The following is a 19773-nucleotide window of genomic DNA, read 5'->3' on the forward strand; positions in this document are numbered from 1 at the left end:
TCAGTAGACATTACATACTGCCCCAAAACAAAACAAAGCCCCCCAAATACAACTAAATCATTGAACATAGCTTGGAGTCTTCATAGAATATCAGGGTTGGAAGAGACCTTAGGAGGTCATCTAGTGCAACTCCCTGCTCAAAGCAGGACCAACACCAACTAAATCATCCCAGCCAGGGCTTTGTCAAGCTGGGCCTTAAAAACCTCTAAGCATGGGGATTCCACAGCCTCCCTAATTAACCAATTGCAGTGCTTCACCACCCTCCTGACGTAGTTTTTCCCAATATCCAACCTAGACCTCCCCCACTGCAACTTGAGATCACTGCTCCTTGTTCTGTCATCTGCCATCACTGAGAACAGCCTAGCTCCATCCTCTTTGGAACCCCCTTCAGCTAGTTGAAGGTTGCTATCAAATCCCCCCTCACTCTTCTCTTTTACAGACTAAATAAGCTCAGTTGCCTCAGCCTCTCCTCAGAAGTAAAGTGCCCCAGCCCCCTAATCATTTTCGTTACTGTCCGATGGACTCTCTCCAAATTGTCCACATCCTTTCTGTAGTGGGCAGCCCAAAAATGGACGCAATACTCCACATGTGGCCTCACCAGTGCCAAATAGAGGGGAACAATCACTTTCCTCAATCTGCTGGCAACTCTGCTACTAATGCAGCCCAATATGCCATTAGCCTTTGTGGCAAAAAGGGCACACTGTTGACTCATATCCAGCTTCTCGTCCACTGTAATCCCCAGGTCCTTTTCTGCAGAATTGCTGTTTAGCCAGTCGGTCCCCAGCCTGTAGCAGTGCATGGGATTCTTCCTTCCTAAGTGCAGGACTCTGCATTTGCCCTTGTTGAACCTCATCAGAGTTCTTTTAGCCCAATCCCCCAATTTGTCTAGGTCACTCTGGACCCTATCCCCACCCTCCAATGTATCTACCTCTACCTCTAAGTATCATCCGCAAATTTGCTAAGGGTGCAGTCCATCCCATCATCCAGATCATTAGTGAAGACGTTGAACAAAACCAGCCCCAGGACCAACCACTGGGGCACTCCGCTTGATACTGGCTGCCAATTAGATATCAAACCGTTGATTACGACCTGTTGAGCCCAACGATCTAGACAGCTTTCTATCCACCTTTGTCCATTATAGTCCATTCATCCAATCCATACTTTTTTAACTTGCTGGCAAGAATACTGTGGGAGACCGTATCAAAAGCTTTGCTAAAGCCAAGATATATCATGTCCACCGCTTTCTCCCTATCCACAGAGCCAGTTATCTCATCATAGAATGAAATCAGCTTGGTCACGCATGACTTGCCCTTGCTGAATCCATGTTGACTGTTCCTGATCACCTTCCTCTCCTCCAACTGCTTCAAAATGGATTCCTTGAGGACCTGCTGCATCGTTTTTCTGGGGACTAAGGAGAGGATGACTGGTCTGTAGTTCCCCAAAATCTCCTTCTTCCCTTTTTTTAAAGATTGTCACTATAATTGCTCTTTTCCAATCATCCGGGACCTCCCTCAATCACCACAACTTTTCAAAGGTAATGGCCAATGGCTCTGCAATCACATCAGCCAACTCCCTTAGCACCCTCAGATGCAGTGCATCTGGCCCCATGGACTTGTGCATGTCCAGCTTTTCTAAATAGTCCTTAACCTGTTCTTTCACCACTGAGGGCTGCTCACCTCCTCCCCATACTGTGCTACCCAGTGCAGCAGTTTGGGAGCTGACCTGGTCTGTGAAGACCGAAGCAAAAGAAAATTGAGTACTTAATCTTTTTCCACATCATCTATCACTACGTTGCCTCCCCCATTCAGTAAGGGTCACATACTTTCCCGGACCACCTTCTTGTTGCTAACTTACCTGTAGAAACCCTTCTTGTTACCTTTCACATCTCTTGCTAGCTGCAACTCCAACTGTGCTTTGGCCTTTGTGATTACACCCCTGCATGCTCGAGCAATGTTTTTATACTCCTCCCTAGTCATCTGTCCAGTTCCACTTCTTGTAAGCTTCCTTTTTGCGTTTAAGCTCACTGAAGATTTCTCTGTTAACCCAAGCTGGTCACCAGCCATATTTACTATTCTTTCTATATATCAGGATGGTTTGTTCCTGAGCCCTTAATAAGGCTTCTTTGAAATACAGTCAGCTCTCCTGGACTCTTTTCCCTCTCATATTAGCCTCCCAGGGGATCCTACCCATCAGTCCCCTGAGGGAGTCCAAGTCTGCTTTTCTGAAGTCCAGGGTCTGTATTCTGCTGCTCTCCTTTCTTCCTTTTGTCAGGATCCTGAACTTGACCATCTCACGGTCACTGCTGCCCACGTTGTCACCCATGTCTACTTCCCCTACCAATTCTTCCCTGTTTGTGTGCAGCAGGTCAAGAGAAGCATGGGCAATTTGACTAGAGTTTGACCACTGGCCTGCAAAATAATTGAAAGAAAGCGAGTTTCACTTTGTCTCTGTTGTTTTGTGAGAATATTGGTAAGGTCTTTGCCGTCATCTGTTGCCTGTTTCTGTGTGTGATAAGTTGTATCTCTCTGATGGCCTGCTGGGTTAAGGGTGGGGTGCCCCTCTCTGATCTTGGATATCCTTCTTTGGAGAGCAGCATAACTGTAGTCTGGGTTATGTACTTGGGCTACATAACTCTTAGGGAGTCTGCTCTCTTCTGGTTGGGGCTAAAATAGTCCAAAAGAAAAAGGCAAAGATGTCCACGGCTCACAAATGGTCCAGGTCCTTGCAGCCTCATGCAGGGTAAAGGCCAATAGTCCTTGGGAGGAAGATCTGGGCTCCTTAACCCTTGCATGTCCAAACAACCCCAGCTGAATCCCAGGGCTTCACAAAGAAAAGTAAGGAAAAGCTGATCCCTCTTTTTCATCAGAGAGCTCAGTGTTGCTGGTGCTCTCAAGCATTTTTCTCAGCAGACAGCCTGTTGCCTGGGACCAGGGAGCTCTGTGCTCTAGTGCAGTTTTTTTACCAGCTGCTACCCAGAGTGAGCCTGGATCCCTCCACCCCCTTTTAAGGACCCATCCTTAAAAGATTCATGAGCTCTTTAACTCCTTCTTGACTGGCACAGGAAGCTGCCCTGCCATGCGGTGCCCCAAGAAATCCTCAATTTCCAGTTAAAGGAAGCTGCTATTAGCAGTGTAACCAATGAGAAGTGACATAATGAATGAGCACTTTGCTAGAAGTAGATAAGGTTGGTAGCTGAGAGAGGGGATCAGGGTACTTTTCACTTGGGGAATTGGGAAAAATTAGGTCTGTAAATTTACCTTTTAAGTTAGAGGACCAGAAGGAAAGCAAATAGAAAAAGTGCAATGGGGTGTTTCTAGGGAATAAATGCTGACAGAGCCGGGGCCCATTTGGCTGCACACTTGGCAGGCAAGACCTGATAAGCGAAGCAGAAACATTGCTCATATAGGATTTTAGTCAATGCCTGCAACTGCTAATCTCCATAAAATGCACATCTGCTAGTGACTGAATGCAAGGGGGAACAACACAAGAGAAAGGAGACAGACATACTTTGAAGTTTCTGATTCTGCGCTTTGAATCGTCCAGCTGCTCCTGTAGAGAGCCCACAATTTCCTTGTATTTAGTGTATCTCTCTTCAATTATCTCCTTCTGACGATGAGATTCCTGGAAACACATAAAAAGGTCTAACTGTTTTTGTAAGGGGAGAGAGTAGCTAAAAAAGGAAACCTAGTCTGCTTGCGTAAATAAGAGTATCACTAATAGACATTCAAAACAGTAAGGGCTAGAAATATAGGACCCCTATTGCCTTGCTGGTGATGAAGGTGTAAGAGGCTCTCTACAGAACTCTGATGTTAAGATGAAAACAATCAAATTTAAAAATAAAAGGCTTCCCCCCCCTGCAAATTAATACTGATTAATCAATGATTCTTTACAACTTCCCCCCAAAACTAAATCATATCATGGAATTCAGCATATTTCTTTCATGGGGGAAAAACAAAATTAGTTAGGGGTATTTAGATACAGCTGCCTTTGTGTAGCTCATAAAGAATTTTTTTATAAATTACGGTACTGATCTCCACTGCATATGACTCCAGTTAAGATCTATCATATTTCTGCAGCTAGGAAGGAGCTCTGTTGGAGAGGTTGAGGGGAAAAGTGAACATACTTGCACATGTGGTGGTTGTGTCCAGGAATTAGACAGTTTGGAGAGGAAATTATTAAAGAGATTCACTTCATGACAAAATGGCAGCTTCCTAGAGATCTGCATATCTGCTTACTTAATGCTCCAGTAAAGATCTACATTTTAAATGGAACAACAAATAAATTTCTTTTTTATTGTTAGACTTTGTATTGCACATTATTGGAAAAATGTGACTTCTCCGTCTAAGGAATTGTGGTATAGTAAAATTTGGAGTGTCCTTATAACGGAAAAACTTTCACAGCAAGTATGTACATAAGAGAAGCTCCAAGAAGAGGATAGGTATTTAGAAATGTGGTCACTCTTTTTAGAGCATTCAGAGGAGGAGGGCTTCCCAGCCAGCAAGTCATAATCTTTAGTCAAATTCCTTGAATATTACCCTGATCCCGAATAAATAAAGTACAATGTCGTATGTTAATGTTTTATTGCAACTTTATCTTAATACAAAAATGAATAAGAAAGATGTTCTGAGGGTACTATCTTACAATGCCTTGGAAATGAAAAAAAATGCAATGCAGACACGTCATAAATTAGCCAATGCACCACCTAAAAGAGTCAGTGTAGTGGGGTGCAACAAAGGTTGTGAACCATAATTACACAGAGAAGTGCCTCCTTTTGCCCAGCCCCACTCTACCACTGACATATGGGGGACAACTAACATTAGTCTTGGAAGGAGAAAAACAGTGTTGAAGCTGTGACGGGCTGGATCACAGAAACCCCCCTGGGAGCTGCCAACTGATGTGCCAAGACTACCTCTGCTCCTGTCTTCCCTGACAGCTCAGGACTCCAGCACCCTGTCTTGCTGAGACAGATCTTCCATCTGCTCCAACAAAGACCCAGGGTCTGAATTACTTGCCCCAAAGCTGCAGGTTTACCTGAAAACAGCTCACAAAAGTGTACTTGTCTTTAGCACTCAGATGCCCAACTCCCAAAGGGGTCTAAACCCAAATTAATTCGTTTTACCCTGTATAAAGCTTATACAGGGTAAACTCATAAATTGTTCGTCCTCTATAACACTGATAGAGAGATATGCACAGCTGTTTGCTCCCCCAGGTATTAATACATACTCTGAATTAATTAATAAGTAAAAAGTGATTTTATTAAATACAGAAAGTAGGATTTAAGTGGTTCCAAGTAGTAACAGACAGAACAAAGTAAGTCACCAAGCAAAATAAAATAAAACGCGCAAATCTATGTCTAATCAAACCGAATACAGATAATCTCACCCTCAGAGATGCTTCAGTAAGTTTTTTCTCACACTGGACACCTTCCAGGCCTGGGCACCATAGGTGGCAAGTTTGTATAATTTTTGGTGGTGCCCAAAATGGTGGTGTTCGCCGCCCCTGCTCTCGCCCTGAAAGCTGATATAAAATGAAGCTACAATGCGTCGGCACCACAAGATTACAAGGGTCAATTAAAGGTGGAAAGTCAGAAGTAGCACTTGCCTGCTTCAATATACGGTATTATATTTTGTTGCACCTGTTGTGAAAAAGTGGGAATGTTCTTAATGTTTTCTCTGAATACAGTGTGGGTGCCTCAGTTTCCCCTGCAAGGTGCCAACTGAAGGTGCTGGGGACAAAGAGATCAGAAGAGACACAAAGGCTAGAAGAGAGAGTGTCAGTTTGGAGCTGGCTGGGGAAATGGGGAGAGGCCCAGAACTTGGGTCTAGGCTCCCCACCCTCCAAGATGGACCTGACTGAGGGGTCCTGTTTTCTGTACCTACAAGCTTTATTTTAGACTGTGATCCTGTCGTCTAATAAACCTTCAGTTTTACTGGCTGGCTGAGGGTCATGTCTGACTGCAGAGTTGGGGTGCAGGGACCTCTGGTTGCCCCAGGACCTGCCTGGGCACACTTGCTGCGGAAAGCGCACTGTGGAAGGGGATGCTGAATGCTCCAAGGTCAGACTCAGGAAGATGTAAGCTTCTTGCCCTGGAGACGGTATACTCAGAGAGAGGAGGCTTCCCCAGAGTCCTGACTGGCTTTGTATGGAGTAGTTCCAAAGCATCTCAGCATCCCCTTCCACACCATACGCTTCCCGGAAGTCCACACAGGCACTGACACTCTCTCCTCTGGCCTTTGTTTCTTTTCCAGGCATTAGGAGGCCACCTGATCTCTTTGTTCTCCAACACCTTCAGTTGGCACCTTGCAGGAGATTGGCCCAGGCCATCAGTTGCCCGGAAACAGGGTTTCGGCCATTCTCTGTGCCAACGGCATCACACTGGCACTCTAGGGCTCTACAACAATCATACACCCTTATCCCACTATCTAGATCCTTGAGAAATGCATAGGAAAAACTGAGGCACCCACGCAGTAGTCAGAGAAAACATTAAGAACATTCCCACTTTGTAACACCTGTATACTTTAAAGGGTGTAAAATAATCCTACTTAGATCTGAACCTTAAGAGTTCAGAACATGAGAAGCTAGCATGAAACCTCCAAACTTAATTACCAGCTTGGATTTGATATTGCTGCCACCAGCCAGAATTCCAGTGTCTGGCTCACTCTGGTCTCCCCAAAACCTTCCCTGGGGAACCCCAAGACTCAGATGCCCTGAATCTCACCACAAAGGGAAATAACCCACTTCCCTTCCCCCTCTTTACCTCCTCCCAGATTTCCCCGCCCTGGGTACTCTAGGATATTCCCTGCTTCAAGTCCTTGAAACACAAGTACCAAGAGATCTAATCTCTCTCTCTCTCTCTCCCCTCACCCAGAGGGTATGCAAAGTCAGGCTTAGTAAATCTAACACAAAGAGATTCTTTCTTCCCCCCGTCTTCTTCCTCCCACCAATTCCCTGGTGAGCTGCAGACTCAATCCCCTTGAGCCTCCACTAAAAAAAAGATCCACAGGTCTTAAAAAGAAAGCTTTATATAAAAAGGAAGAAAAAAAGACATAAAAATGGTCTCTGTATCAAGGTGACAATATACAGGGTCAATTGCTTAAAAGAAAAAATGAATAAACAGCATTATCCCAAAAGAATATAATTTAACACATTCCAGCAACTACACACATATAAATATAAAATAAAACAATATAAACCTATTGTTTTACTATCCTTGTACTTACAACTTGGAAACAGAAGATTAGAAAGCCTGGAGATAGAAAGATCACTCTTAGAGCCGAGAAGGTCACCGAACCAAGACAAAGAACAAAGAACTCACACTCAAAACTTCCCTCTACCCAGATTTGAAAAAGTCTTGTTTCCTGATTGGTCCTCTGGTCAGGTGTTTGGTTCCCTTTGTTAACCCTTTACAGGTAAAAGAACATTAACCCTTAGCTATCTGTTTATGACACGTCCTCCAAATTGCAGACAGTGGGGAACCTTACTGGCGGCGATTTCCTCCTAGAACTTTAAAACAAACAGATTAATACAACACATGCACCTTTACATATACCACTAAGTATATAACTAACAGACTTTTACATTTTAAGAACACTTTTTAACTACTGGATTTTGGGAATCTTTCACGAGAGAGTGCATCAGCTACTTTGTTAGAAGCTCCTGAGATGTGCTGAATTTTAAAATCAAAATTTTGGAGAGCTAAACTCCAACGAAGAAGTTTTTTGTTTTTCCCCTTGGCAGTATGAAGCCACTTTAGCGCAGCATGGTCAGTTTGTAGCTGGAACTGCCGTCCCCAAACATATGGGCGTAGCTTTTCCAGGGCGTACAGAATGGCATAGCATTCCTTTTCACTGACTGACCAGTGACTTTTCCTCTCAGACAGTTTCTTGCTGAGAAACAAGACAGGATGGAAGTTGTGATCTGTTGCTTCCTGCATGAGAACTGCTCCTATACCACGCTTAGATGCATCTGTGGTGACTAGGAATGGCTTGTCGAAGTCCAGGGCCCTGAGCACAGGGTCAGACATGAGCGTCGCCTTAAGTTGGGTAAAGGCCTTTTGACACTCATCAGTCCACTTAACTGCATTTGGCTGGGTCTTTTTGGTCAGGTCGGTCAGTGGGGCAGCGATTTGGCTGTAGTGTGGTACAAATCGCCTGTAGTACCTGGCCAAGCCTATTTGGGACAGGCCACTTTTGGATAGCATTCACCTTGGCCTGTAGGGGGTTTATGGTTCCTCGATCCACCTGGTGTCCCAGGTAAGTTACTCTGTTTTGGCCTATTTGACACTTTTTGGCCTTAACACTTAGTCCGGCCTGCCTGATGCACTTAAAGACCTTTTCCAGGTGTTTTAAGTGTTCGGGCCAGGAGTCAGAAAAAATGGCCACATCATCGAGGTAGGCAACTGCATATTCGCCCAGTCCTGCTAGTAGACCATCTACCAGCCTCTGGAAGGTGGCGGGTGCATTTCGCAGCCCGAAAGGAAGGACATTAAATTTATACACCCCCGCATGGGTGACGAATGCTGACCTTTCCTTGGCAGGTTTGTCTAGCGGTACTTGCCAGTACCCCTTGGTTAAGTCTATTGTACAGATGACTTGGGCACGTCCCAACTTTTTTAATAGCTCATCGGTGCGTGGCATTGGATAGTTGTTTGGACGAGTTACCGCATTTAGCTTACGGTAGTCCACGCAAAAGCGTATTTCCCCATCTGGTTTGGGTACCAGAACCACTGGAGATGCCCGTGCACTGGTAGATGAGCGTATTATACCCATCTGTAGCATGTTCTGGATCTCCCGTTCTATAGCAGCTTGGGCATGAGGAGACACCCGGTAGGGTGGGGTTCTAATTGGGTGAGCATTACATGTGTTAATGGAGTGGTATGCCCTTTCAGTCCGTCCTGGGGTGGCTGAGAACAATGGGGCGAAGCTAGTGCACAGCTCCTTGATTTGTTGCCGCTGCAGACGTTCCAGGGTTGTGGAGAAGGTCACCTTTTTCATGCCACCGTCTTTTTTTCCTTCGTAGTAGACACCTTCAGGCCACTCAGCATCATCTCCCTGGACTGTAAACTGACAAACCTGTAAGTCTCTGGAATAGAAAGGCTTGAGAGAATTAACATGGTACACTCTGGGTTTTAGAGAGGAATTGGGAAATGCTATGAGGTAGTTAACAGCTCCCAGGCGCTCTTGGACCGTGAATGGCCCTTCCCATGATGCTTCCATCTTATGGGCCTGTTGCGCCTTCAAGACCATAACTTGGTCTCCTACCTTGAAGGAACATTCTCTGGTATGTTTGTCATACCAGGCCTTTTGCTCTTCCTGAGCATCCTTTAGGTTCTCTTTAGCAAGGGCTAAAGAGTGTCGGAGGGTGTTTTGTAGGTTGCTTACAAAGTCCAGAATATTAGTCCCTGGAGAAGGCGTAAACCCCTCCCATTGCTGGTTCACCAACTGTAATGGCCCCTTAACCTCATGACCATACACAAGTTCAAACGGTGAAAACCCTAAACTGGGATGTGGTACAGCCCGGTAGGCAAAAAACAACTGCTGCAACACTAGGTCCCAATTATTGGAGTGTTCGTTGATGAATTTACATATCATGGCCCCCAAAGTTCCATTAAACCTTTCGACCAGGCCATTGGTTTGTTGGTGGTACGAGGTGGCAACCAAGTGGTTCACCCCATGAGTTTCCCATAGTTCTTTCATGGTCCCTGCCAGGAAATTAGATCCTGAATCTGTAAGGATGTCGGAGGGCCAACCTACCCTGGCAAAAATGTCTTTTAGGGCCTGGCACACAGCTTTAGCTCTGGTGTTGCCTAGAGCTACTGCTTCCAGCCATCGGGTAGCAAAGTCCACGAAAGTCAGTACGTACTGCTTTCCTCTGGGTGTCTTTTTTGGGAAAGGACCCAGAATATCCACAGCTACTCGCTGAAATGGGACCTCAATTATGGGGAGTGGCTGGAGAGGGGCCTTGACCTAGTCTTGGGGTTTTCCCACCCTTTGGCATACCTCACAAGACCTGACATACTTGGCAACGTCCTTGCCCATCCCCTCCCAGTGGAAGGACTTCCCCAACTGGTCTTTGGTTCTGTTCACCCCAGCATGGCCACTGGGATGATCATGGGCTAAGCTTAAGAGCTTTTCCCGGTACTTAGCTGGAACCACCAACTGTTTTTGCGGATGCCAGTCTTCCTGGTGTCCACCAGAAAGAGTCTCCTTGTATAAAAGTCCTTGTTCTACAACAAATCAGGATCGATTAGAAGAGCTGAGAGGCGGTGGGGTGCTCCGTGCCACCGCCCAAGCTTTCTGAAGGCTGTCATCTGCTTCCTGCTCAGTCTGGAACTGTTCCCTTGAAGCTGGAGACACCAGTTCTTCCTTAGACTGGGGACTTGGGCTTGGTCCCTCTGGAAGTGATGTAGGTGATGGGGTTGTTTCTGTTGCTGGTGAGCCGCTTTCTGCTGGTGCACCAGGGGTTATTTCAGGCTCTGGCTGAGCCTCTTGGGTGTGGTTGTCTGCTGCTTCTGCCAGTTCAGGCTTGCTGGTGCCCTTTGGTGTTGGGGTTGAAGAGGGATTTGCAAGCACTGTCGTCAGTGCTGGCACCAGTTCTGGTGCTGGCTGCTTTTCCAGTTCCTGGTCTGGGACTGGAAGCACTGTGGCTGTTTCCGTTGTTGGCATGGGATCCGGGTCCACTACCTCTGTCTGGGTCTCTTGTAACACAGACGGGGCCTCTGTGAACAGCTCAGGAACAGGAATGGGTCTGGAAGCTTGCCTGGTTTGGCTACGTGTAACCATTCCCACTCTCTTGGACCGCTTCACCTGGTTGGCCAAGTCTTCCCCCAGTAGCATGGGGATGGAATAATTGTCATAGACTGCAAAAGTCCACATTCCTGACCAGCCTTTGTACTGGACAGGCAGTTCAGCTGTAGGCAAGTCTACAGCTTGTGACATGAAGGGGTAAATTGTCACTTGGGCCTTTGGGTTGATGAATTTGGAGTCTACGAAGGATTGGTGGATAGCTGACACTTGTGCCCCCGTGTCTCTCCACGCAGTAACCTTCTTTCCGCCCACTCTGAAAGTTTCCCTTCGCTCCAAGGGTATTTGAGAGGCATCTGGGCCTGGGGATCTTTGGTGTGAGGGTGGTGTAATGAACTGCATTCGGTTGGGGTTCTTTGGGTAGTTGGCCTTTATATGTCCCAGTTTATTACACTTAAAGCATCTTCCAGCTGACTGGTCACTGGGTCGAGGTGAGTTACTGGAGACTGGTGAGGCGAAAGAATAGGGCGTCTGTGGCTTTCCTTGGGTTGTAGGTGGGGTCTTTGGCTGCCCTCGGTTTTAGGGTTTATTGTCGGTGTGCCCCCTGAGGTATTAATTCCCCTTGACAGTAGCTTTCTTGCTTTCTGCCACTTCCAACCATTTGGCTCCAATCTCCCCCGCCTCGGTGAGATTTTTGGGTTTTCCATCTTGTATGTACCGTATTATGTCCTCAGGAACACCATTCAAGAACTGCTCCATTTGTATGAGGAGGTGCAGTTTGTCCAAGGATTTAACATTGTTTCCTGATATCCAGGCCTCATAATTTTTCCCAACGTAGTAAACGTGTCTGGAAAATGACACATCTGGTTTCCACTTTTGGGTTCTGAAACGCCGATGGGCATGATCTGGGGTTATCCCCATTCTGAATCTGGCCTTGGTTTGAAACAGTTTATAATTGTTCATTCTGTCCTTTGGCATTTCAGCCACCACCTCTGCTAAGGGTCCACTGAGCTGTGACCTCAGCTTTACCATGTACTGGTCTTCAGGGATGCTGTATCCAAGACAGGCTCTTTCAAAATTTTCTAAGAAGGCCTCAGTGTCATCACCCGCCTTGTAGGTGGGAAATTTCCTGTGATTTGGAACAATCATTGGCGCAGGGTTGTTAGGAATGGCTGTGTTCTGTTGCTTAGCCTTTTCTAATTCCAGGGCCTGCCGGTAGGTCTCCCTCTGGAGTTCCAGCTTGTGGTCTGCATTTTTAGCTGCTTGCTCTCTTTTGTAGGCTGCCTCTCTGTCTTCTTGTTCTCTTTTGTAGACTGCCTCTCTGTCTTCTTGTTCTCTTTTGTAGGCTGCCTCTTTTTCTCTTTTTTTTAGCTTCATCTCTTGTAGTTTTTTTTTTATATCTCGCCTGTGGTCTGCCTCTTTGATTTGTTCCTCTGCACCCAGTTTTGCCTTGGAAGTCATGGTTCCTGTTTTCTTGTGTTGGGGTGCCCTCCGGTGTTTATTGTCTGAACTGCTGGCTCTGTTGTCTCCTGGCGTTTGCCTAGCAACAGTGCCTTTTTTTTCCTCTAGCTAATCATTTAAATGTAAAGTAAACCAGAAAAACCACTTTATTTGCATGTGTGTTGTGCTGGGTACTTGACTCTCAATGAGAGTGCTATAGTTTAACAAAAGACCCTCTGTCAACCTTAATAGTTCCTTGCTTAATATGCAAGCCAAACTGCAACTAGAGAACAGAAAAAAAAATTCTCTCTGGCTCTTTTTAAAACCAAAGCCTTTCTGTCTGCTTAAAAGCCCTAGCAGAGGAAAAGAAAATAATATTTCTACTGGCTTCTGGATTCTATCTTATCCCACCTCTGCCACCATGTCATAACTCTTCTACTCATATCTGAACCTTAGAGTTCAGAACATGAGAAACTAGCATGAAACCTCCAAACTCAATTACCAGCTTGGATCTGATATTGCTGCCACCAGCCAGAATTCCAATGTCTGGCTCACTCTGGTCTCCCCAAAACCTTCCCTGGGGAACCCCAAGATTCAGATGCCCTGAATCTCACCACAAAGGGAAATAATCCACTTCCCTTCCCCCTCTTTACCTCCTCCCAGATTTCCCCGGCCTGGGTACTCTAGGATATTCCCTGCTTCAAGTCCTTGAAACACAAGTACCGAGAGATCAATCTCTCTCTCCCCTCACCCAGAGGGTATGCAAAGTCAGGCTTAGTAAATCTAACACAAAGAGATTCTTTCTCCCCCCTTGTCTTCTTCCTCCCACCAATTCCCTGGTGAGCTGCAGACTCAATCCCCTTGAGCCCCCACTAAAAAAATATCCACGAGTCTTAAAAAGAAAGCTTTATATAAAAAGGAAGAAAAAGACATAAAAATGGTCTCTGTATCAAGGTGACAATATACATGGTCAATTGCTTAAAAGAAAAAAATGAATAAACAGCCTTATCCCAAAAGAATACAATTCAAAACATTCCAGCAACTACCCACATGTAAATACAAAAAAAACCAATATAAACCTATTGTCTTACTATCCTTGTACTTACAACTTGGAAACAGAAGATTAGAAAGCCTGGAGATAGCAAGATCACTCTCAGAGCCGAGAGGGTCACCGAACCAAGACAAAGAACAAAGAACTCACACCCAAAACTTCCCTCCACCCAGATTTGAAAAAGTCTTGTTTCCTGATTGGTCCTCTGATCAGGTGTTTTGTTCCCTTTGTTAACCCTTTACAGGTAAAAGAACATTAACCCTTAGCTATCAGGGTTGGGGTGCTGGGGGCAGAGGCTCTGGGGTGGGGCATGGCTGGGGATAAGGAACTTGGATGCAGACAGGCTGCCCCAGGGCTAGGGCCAGAGAGGACTCTCCCCCTTCCTTACTGGCAGAAGCAAGCTCCAGGGGAGGGACCCCTCCTCTCCCCCCCACCCGGCCAGAGAGGACTCTCCCCCTTCCTTACTGGCAGAAGCAAGCTCCAGGGGAGGGACCCCTCCTCTCCCTCCCACCCGGCCAGAGAGGACTCTCCCCCTTCCTTACTGGCAGAAGCAAGCTCTAGGGGAGGGACCTCTCCTCTCCCCCCCCCCCCCCCGCAGCACACTCACTCTGCACCACAGTCACTGCACATGCTCCTAGGGACTCTCTCAGGTCCAGAGAGCCCACTCGCCTCCCCTATGATGGGTACCAGGGCAGGGGGTTGCCATCATGTGTGGCCTCTCCATCCCTGCTTCTGCCTCTGGGTGCTGGGGGGGCGGCCGGGGAGAGAGCTCCCAAGCATGTGTGTGCCTCCTTCCCCGTCCTCTCTCCCTCTTCCCCTCCCCCGGTGCTCCAAGAGGCTGCCTGCCACTGATCTCTATAGCCTTAGGCAAAAGCAGCATAAACAAAGGAGAGAGGCACTGGCTGTTTTCTTTCAGGCAGGGAAGCTCCGAGGCGGGGGCAGGGGAGAAACCCAGCTCCAACTATTGGTGGAGCACAGTCCCCAGCCTTGAATATTCCTGGTGCTTGAGCACCTCGAGCCCATATAAGCTGCCGCCCCTGCTGGGCACAATTCTTTCCCCTGGTACAGCTCTTGTTCCAGCTCAGGTGGTAGCTAGGGGATTCTTCATGATGGTTCCTCATCTTTTGTTCTCTTCCATCCCTTTATATACCTTTTGCATAAGGCAGGAATCCTCTCTCTCTCTCTGAGTTTCCACCCCCACCCCGCCCACTAGAAAAGCACCGGGTTAAAGATGGATTCCAGTTCATGTGACATGATCACATGTCATTCTTCCCAGCCTGACTCACAGGAAGGCCTGCCTGCAAACAGAGCCATCCAGTCAATTGTGCTGGTTGATGGGAGCCATTAAGGTTCCAAACCACATTAATGGCCCATACTTTGCATAATTACAATAGGCCCTCAGAATTATATTTTATATTTCTAGTCCCAGATACAAGAGTGGTACATTTATACAAATAGGATGAACACACTCAGTAGTAGATTATAAGCTTTGTAATGATACCTTACAAGAGACCTTTTGCATGAAGCATATTCCAGTTACATTATATTCACTTTTTACCATATTTTTATAAAACCATATAGACTGCACAACGCCACAGAAGCGCTTAACTTGTTCTTCCTACAGCAAAGTAAAATTTGCTAGAAGCAGGGCCAGTGCAAGCCATTAGGCGACCTAGGCGGTCACCTAGGGCGCTAGCATTTGGGGGGCGGCACTTTGGGTCCTTTGGCGGCGACCGTGGTGGCCAGATCTTTGGCCGCCCCGGTCGTCGGCATTTAGGTGGAGAGACCTGGGACACGGGGGTGCAGGGAGGGCCACCTGCAGCAAGTAAGGGGGGGGAGGGCGCAGCATGCAGGGGAACCGCTCCCCGCCCCAGCTCACCTCTGCTCTGCCTCTTCCCCTGAGCACGCTGCCCCGCTCTGCTTCTCTCCCTCCCAGGCTTGCAGCACCAAACAGCTGACTGGTGCTGCAAGCCTGGGAGGCGAGAGACGTGGAGCAGTGATGGCCTGCTCAGGGAGGAGGCGGAGCGGAGGTGAGCTGGGGCAGGGAGCTGCCGCACGGCTCCCCAGGCAGGGGGGAGCTGCCGCGGGGGAGGGAGTAGGTTAGGGCGGGGGTGGGCAGCTGGTGTTGGGGGTTGCAGGAGGGGCGCCTTAGGGTGGAGGGCTGCCACAGGGCTCAGTGGTGGGGGGGCGCAAGGTGGAAGTTTCACCTAGGGCATGAAACATCCTTGCACCCACCCTGGCTGGAAGTGTGCTGTAATATTCTAGGACTCTGCTGTACTTAGCAGGATCTAGAAGAGTTATTCTTCTCCATAGTATGGAAGCATCATTTTCAAATGTGTCATTTCAAACTGAAATACTAACAGAACTTCAAATCAAACCCTACCTTTACAGCAAAGGGATAAAAATCTAGCTCTCTATAATACTGCAGTCAGGTAGTTATTGTGGCTTAATATAGGAAAACACTCAATAAAAGTACAATTTTCAAGTATTTAAATGACAACCACCACCTACTTGGCATAACAATTAGGAAACATGACAGAACTCACATCTAATAAATATAATTTTGTCTTCCTATATAAAATAATCAAAAACCTCCAGCATAAGAGACCAAATGCTGCCAAATTCAAATTTGAAATGTGTACTTCAAATTGTACCAAGTGGCAAGTTTTCAAACAGCGTTTTACAGATATACAGTATTAGAGATAGGCCGGAACTAAAAGTCTGGACATGAACTGAACCCTGAGTTGCAGATCTAAATTATGTATCTGCAATCCATAGCAGATTGACTTGAAGGAAGAATACCATATACAGACCCACCACCACCATTTACTACACTACTCTGGTGTTCTTTGGAGGTCTCCATAAAAATACAAATTAGGACTGACACTGCTTAGCTTGTAGGATCTGATAAAGTTGAAGTACAGCAGAAATATCCCTTTGAGAGCACTTCTCTGTCTTGGAAAATGCACTCAGTAAATATGTGAGGCTTTTTCTTAAAAATCTGGTATTTGTAACTATTCTTTCTTGAGGTGTTGGCTCAGGGAAATAAGGGTGGATATTTATGGTCAGAAAAATGGCTACCCAAAAATGCATGACCTTACTCAACCAAAGTTCTCTTTGAATTAAAGTCCATCTGTTATGATTAGGGTTCCTGTCTGTCATGGAGGTCGCAGAAGTCATGGATTCTGTGACTTTCCGCAACCTCTGTGACTTCTGGAGCAGCCAGTGTGGCTGACCCCAGGGCCAGCTGCTCAGGTGGCCCCGGGGATAGCCCAATGGCTGCTGCTGGAGTGACTCTGCAGCCAGCCACTTGGGCGGCCCCGCAACCAGTCGCACCAGCCACTGCTGCAGTGGCCCCATGGCTAGACGTACCTGGCACTGCTTGGGCAGCCCCGAGCAGCGGCCAGTGCGGCTGACCTTGGGGATTGCCTGAACAGCAGTCCTGGGCGGCTGGTGCAGCTGCTGCTTGGCAGCCTTCGGCAGCGGTCCCGGGGTGGCTGGAGCAGTGCTGGGTGGGCGGCTCAGAGAGTAGCTACAGCAGCCACTGCTTGGTGGCTCCTGGCCCCCCACAAGGTTTCCCCCGGAGCAGTGCCACTCCCCCCCCGCCCCGCTAAGATTTAAGTCATGGGTATAAGTCATGGACAGGTCACAAGACGTGAATTTTTGTTTATTACCCATGACCTGTCCATTTACTTTTACTAAAAATACCCATTACTAAATAGTAGCCTTAATTATAACTATTTATTATTTGCATGACTATACAGCCTCACCAAAGCTGGTGGCCTTATTGTGCTAGGTGCTCTATAAACCCATAGTAAGAGACAGCCTCAGTCCCAAATATTTTAAAATCTAAACAGACAAGGCAGACAAAGGGAAGGAGAAAATTAAGTAGTGCTGTCCTCATTTTACCAATGGAGAACTGAAGCACCTAGAGATTAAACGACTTGCCCACAATTACACAAGATGTCTGTGACAGAGTATGGAGTGAAATCAGATCTTTTGAATCCTTATTCAGTGATTTCACCACAAGATCATCTTTTCTCCACATATTTGACTGGAAAAAGCAAAGCTTTTTCCCACCTTTACTCACAGGTAGATTTGCAGAGTCAACACAGCTACTGGAGAGTAAGATGGGTCTAATCAGGCACACATTTAACCAAAAGATTATTAACTAAGTTCCAGTCTCAGAACCTTCAGTACTGATGATGATGATTATACGAGTCAGAAGGAACTCAACTACACATTCAGACCCCAGTTTAATTTGCAAAACTGGCAGTTACAAAAAAAAGTATCCGATTTGTAAACTTGGTAAATTTGTTATGAAGTCACTGAGAAACAACATACATAGAATCCCACAAAGCCATTTTTATAATGTTACTTTTCAGCGCACATCTATACTTTAAAAAAAAACACACCCTAATTTTCCCTGGACCATATGAGTTCCACCAAGTTTACTGGGTAGAAGCTCTTCAGAAAAGACCTTAAAAATGGAGGTCCTGTCTGTTCTATGTGGATATGACCCAACTTATTTCACTTGTCTGAAAAGTCTGCTCTCGTGACTCTTCCTAAAATTTTCCTCTCCACCTCATGTGCGGAAGGGTTTGTGCCCCCAGCCCAACACTGTGAGTAAATGTAAGTGCTGATGTGAGTAAATATCAAAAACAACAATTGGAATGAATGCTTTCCCTTTGGGAATCTCATGGTGCTTTACAAATACTAATCGCCCAACCACTCCAACTCCTCTGTGAGGCCACGTCCACACTACAGAGTAAAATCGAAATTATTAAAATCGATTTTATAAAACAGGTTTTATAAAATCGATTTTACGCGTCCACACTAGGGCACATTACTTCGGTGGTGTGCATCCATGGTCCCCGGCTACCATCGATTTCCGGAGCGTTGCACTGTGGGTACCTATCCCATAGTTCCTGCAGTCTTCCCTGACCCTTGGAATTATGGGTTACTGATGGGGCAAAAATCACTGTCGTGGGTGGTTCTGGGTACAGCCTCAACCCCTCCCTTCCTGAAAGCAGCAGACAGCCATTTCGCGCGTTTTTTACTGGGTGAACTGAGAGCAAACGCCATAGCACAGCATGCATGGACCCTGCTCTGATCAGTACCGCGATCGTGGACGTTGTAAACAGCTCACGCATTCTCGTGCTGTCTATGGTGAACCATGAACTGCAAACGCAGGAGAGGAGGAGGCAGCTATGGCAGCGCGGTGACGAGAGTGATGAGGACCTGGAGACTGATTTCTCCCTAACCGCGGGCCCCCGCGCTTTGGAGCTCCTGATGGTAATGGGGGAGGTTCTACCCATTGCTTGCCGATTTTGGGCCCGGGAAACAAGCACAGACTGGTGGGACTGCATAGTTTTGCAGGTGTGGGACGATTCGCAGTGGCTGCGGAACTTTCGCATGTGTAAGAGCACTTTCTTTGAACTTTGTGACTTGCTTTCCCCTGTCCTGAAACGCCATAATACCAGAATGAGAGCAGTCTTCACAGTGGAGAAGCGAGTGGCAATAGCCCTCTGGAAGCTTGCAACGCCAGACAGCTACCGGTCAGTCGGGAATCAATTTGGAGTGGGAAAATCTACTGCGGGGGCTGCTGTGTTGCAAGTAGCCAAAGCAATCATTAAGCTGCTGCTACGAAAGGTTGTGACTCTGGGAAACGTCCAGGTCATAGCGGATGGCTTTGCTGCAATGGGATTCCCTAACTGTGGGGGGGCCATAGATGGAACCCATATCCCTATCTTGGCACCGGAGCACCAGGGCACCCAGTACATAAACCGCAAGGGGTACTTTTCAATGGTGCTGCAAGCACTGGTGGATCACAAGAGACGTTTCACCAACATCCACGTGGGATGGCCAGGAAGGGTTCATGACGCTCGCATCTTCAGAAGCACTACTCTGTTTAAACGGCTGCAGCAAGGGACTTACTTCCCAGACCAGAAAATAACAGTTGGGGATGTTGAAATGCCTGTCGTTATCCTGGGGGACCCAGCCTACCCCTTGATGCCATGGCTCATAAAGCCATACACAGGCAGCCTGGACAGTGGTCAGGAGTTGTTTAACTACAGGCTGAGCAAGTGCAGAATGGTGGTAGAATGTGCATTTGGCCGTCTAAAAGGGCGCTGGAGAACTTTACTTACTCGCTCAGACCTCAGCCAAACCAATGTCCCCCTTGTTACTGCTGCTTGCTGTGTGCTCCACAATCTCTGTGAGAGTAAGGGGGAGACCTTTATGGCGGGGTGGGAGGCTGAGGAAAATCACCTGGCCGCTGATTACACGCAGCCAGACACCAGGGCGATTAGAAGATCACACCAGGAAGCGGTGCACATCAGAGAAGCCTTGAAAACGAGTCTCATCATGGGCCAGGGTACGGTGTGACTGCTGTGTTTGTTTCCCCTTCATGAACCTCCCCCCTGTTTTGACTCCTGCTGCAAGCAACCTACCCCCCCCCTTCCATTACAGCTTGCTTATGGAAATAAAGTTACTATCGTTTAAAAACTTTGTATTCTTTATTAAAAGTAATTCCCTGTA

At 47.0% G+C, this 19773-nt stretch overlaps 1 protein-coding gene across 2 annotated transcripts in view; it reads right to left on the reverse strand.

The window, feature by feature from the left end:
- Positions 1-19773, reverse strand: part of CEP128 (centrosomal protein 128) — a 418732-nt gene that overhangs the window by 18512 nt on the left and 380447 nt on the right. For both annotated transcript variants that reach the window (XM_050953220.1, XM_050953226.1), the window contains one exon: positions 3508-3621. In XM_050953220.1, the coding sequence (XP_050809177.1) occupies positions 3508-3621 (114 nt within the window). The remainder of the gene's footprint in view (positions 1-3507; positions 3622-19773) is intronic.

The sequence above is a fragment of the Gopherus flavomarginatus genome, chromosome 5 (assembly GCF_025201925.1).
Source record: "Gopherus flavomarginatus isolate rGopFla2 chromosome 5, rGopFla2.mat.asm, whole genome shotgun sequence".
NCBI classification, from domain to species: domain Eukaryota; kingdom Metazoa; phylum Chordata; order Testudines; family Testudinidae; genus Gopherus; species Gopherus flavomarginatus.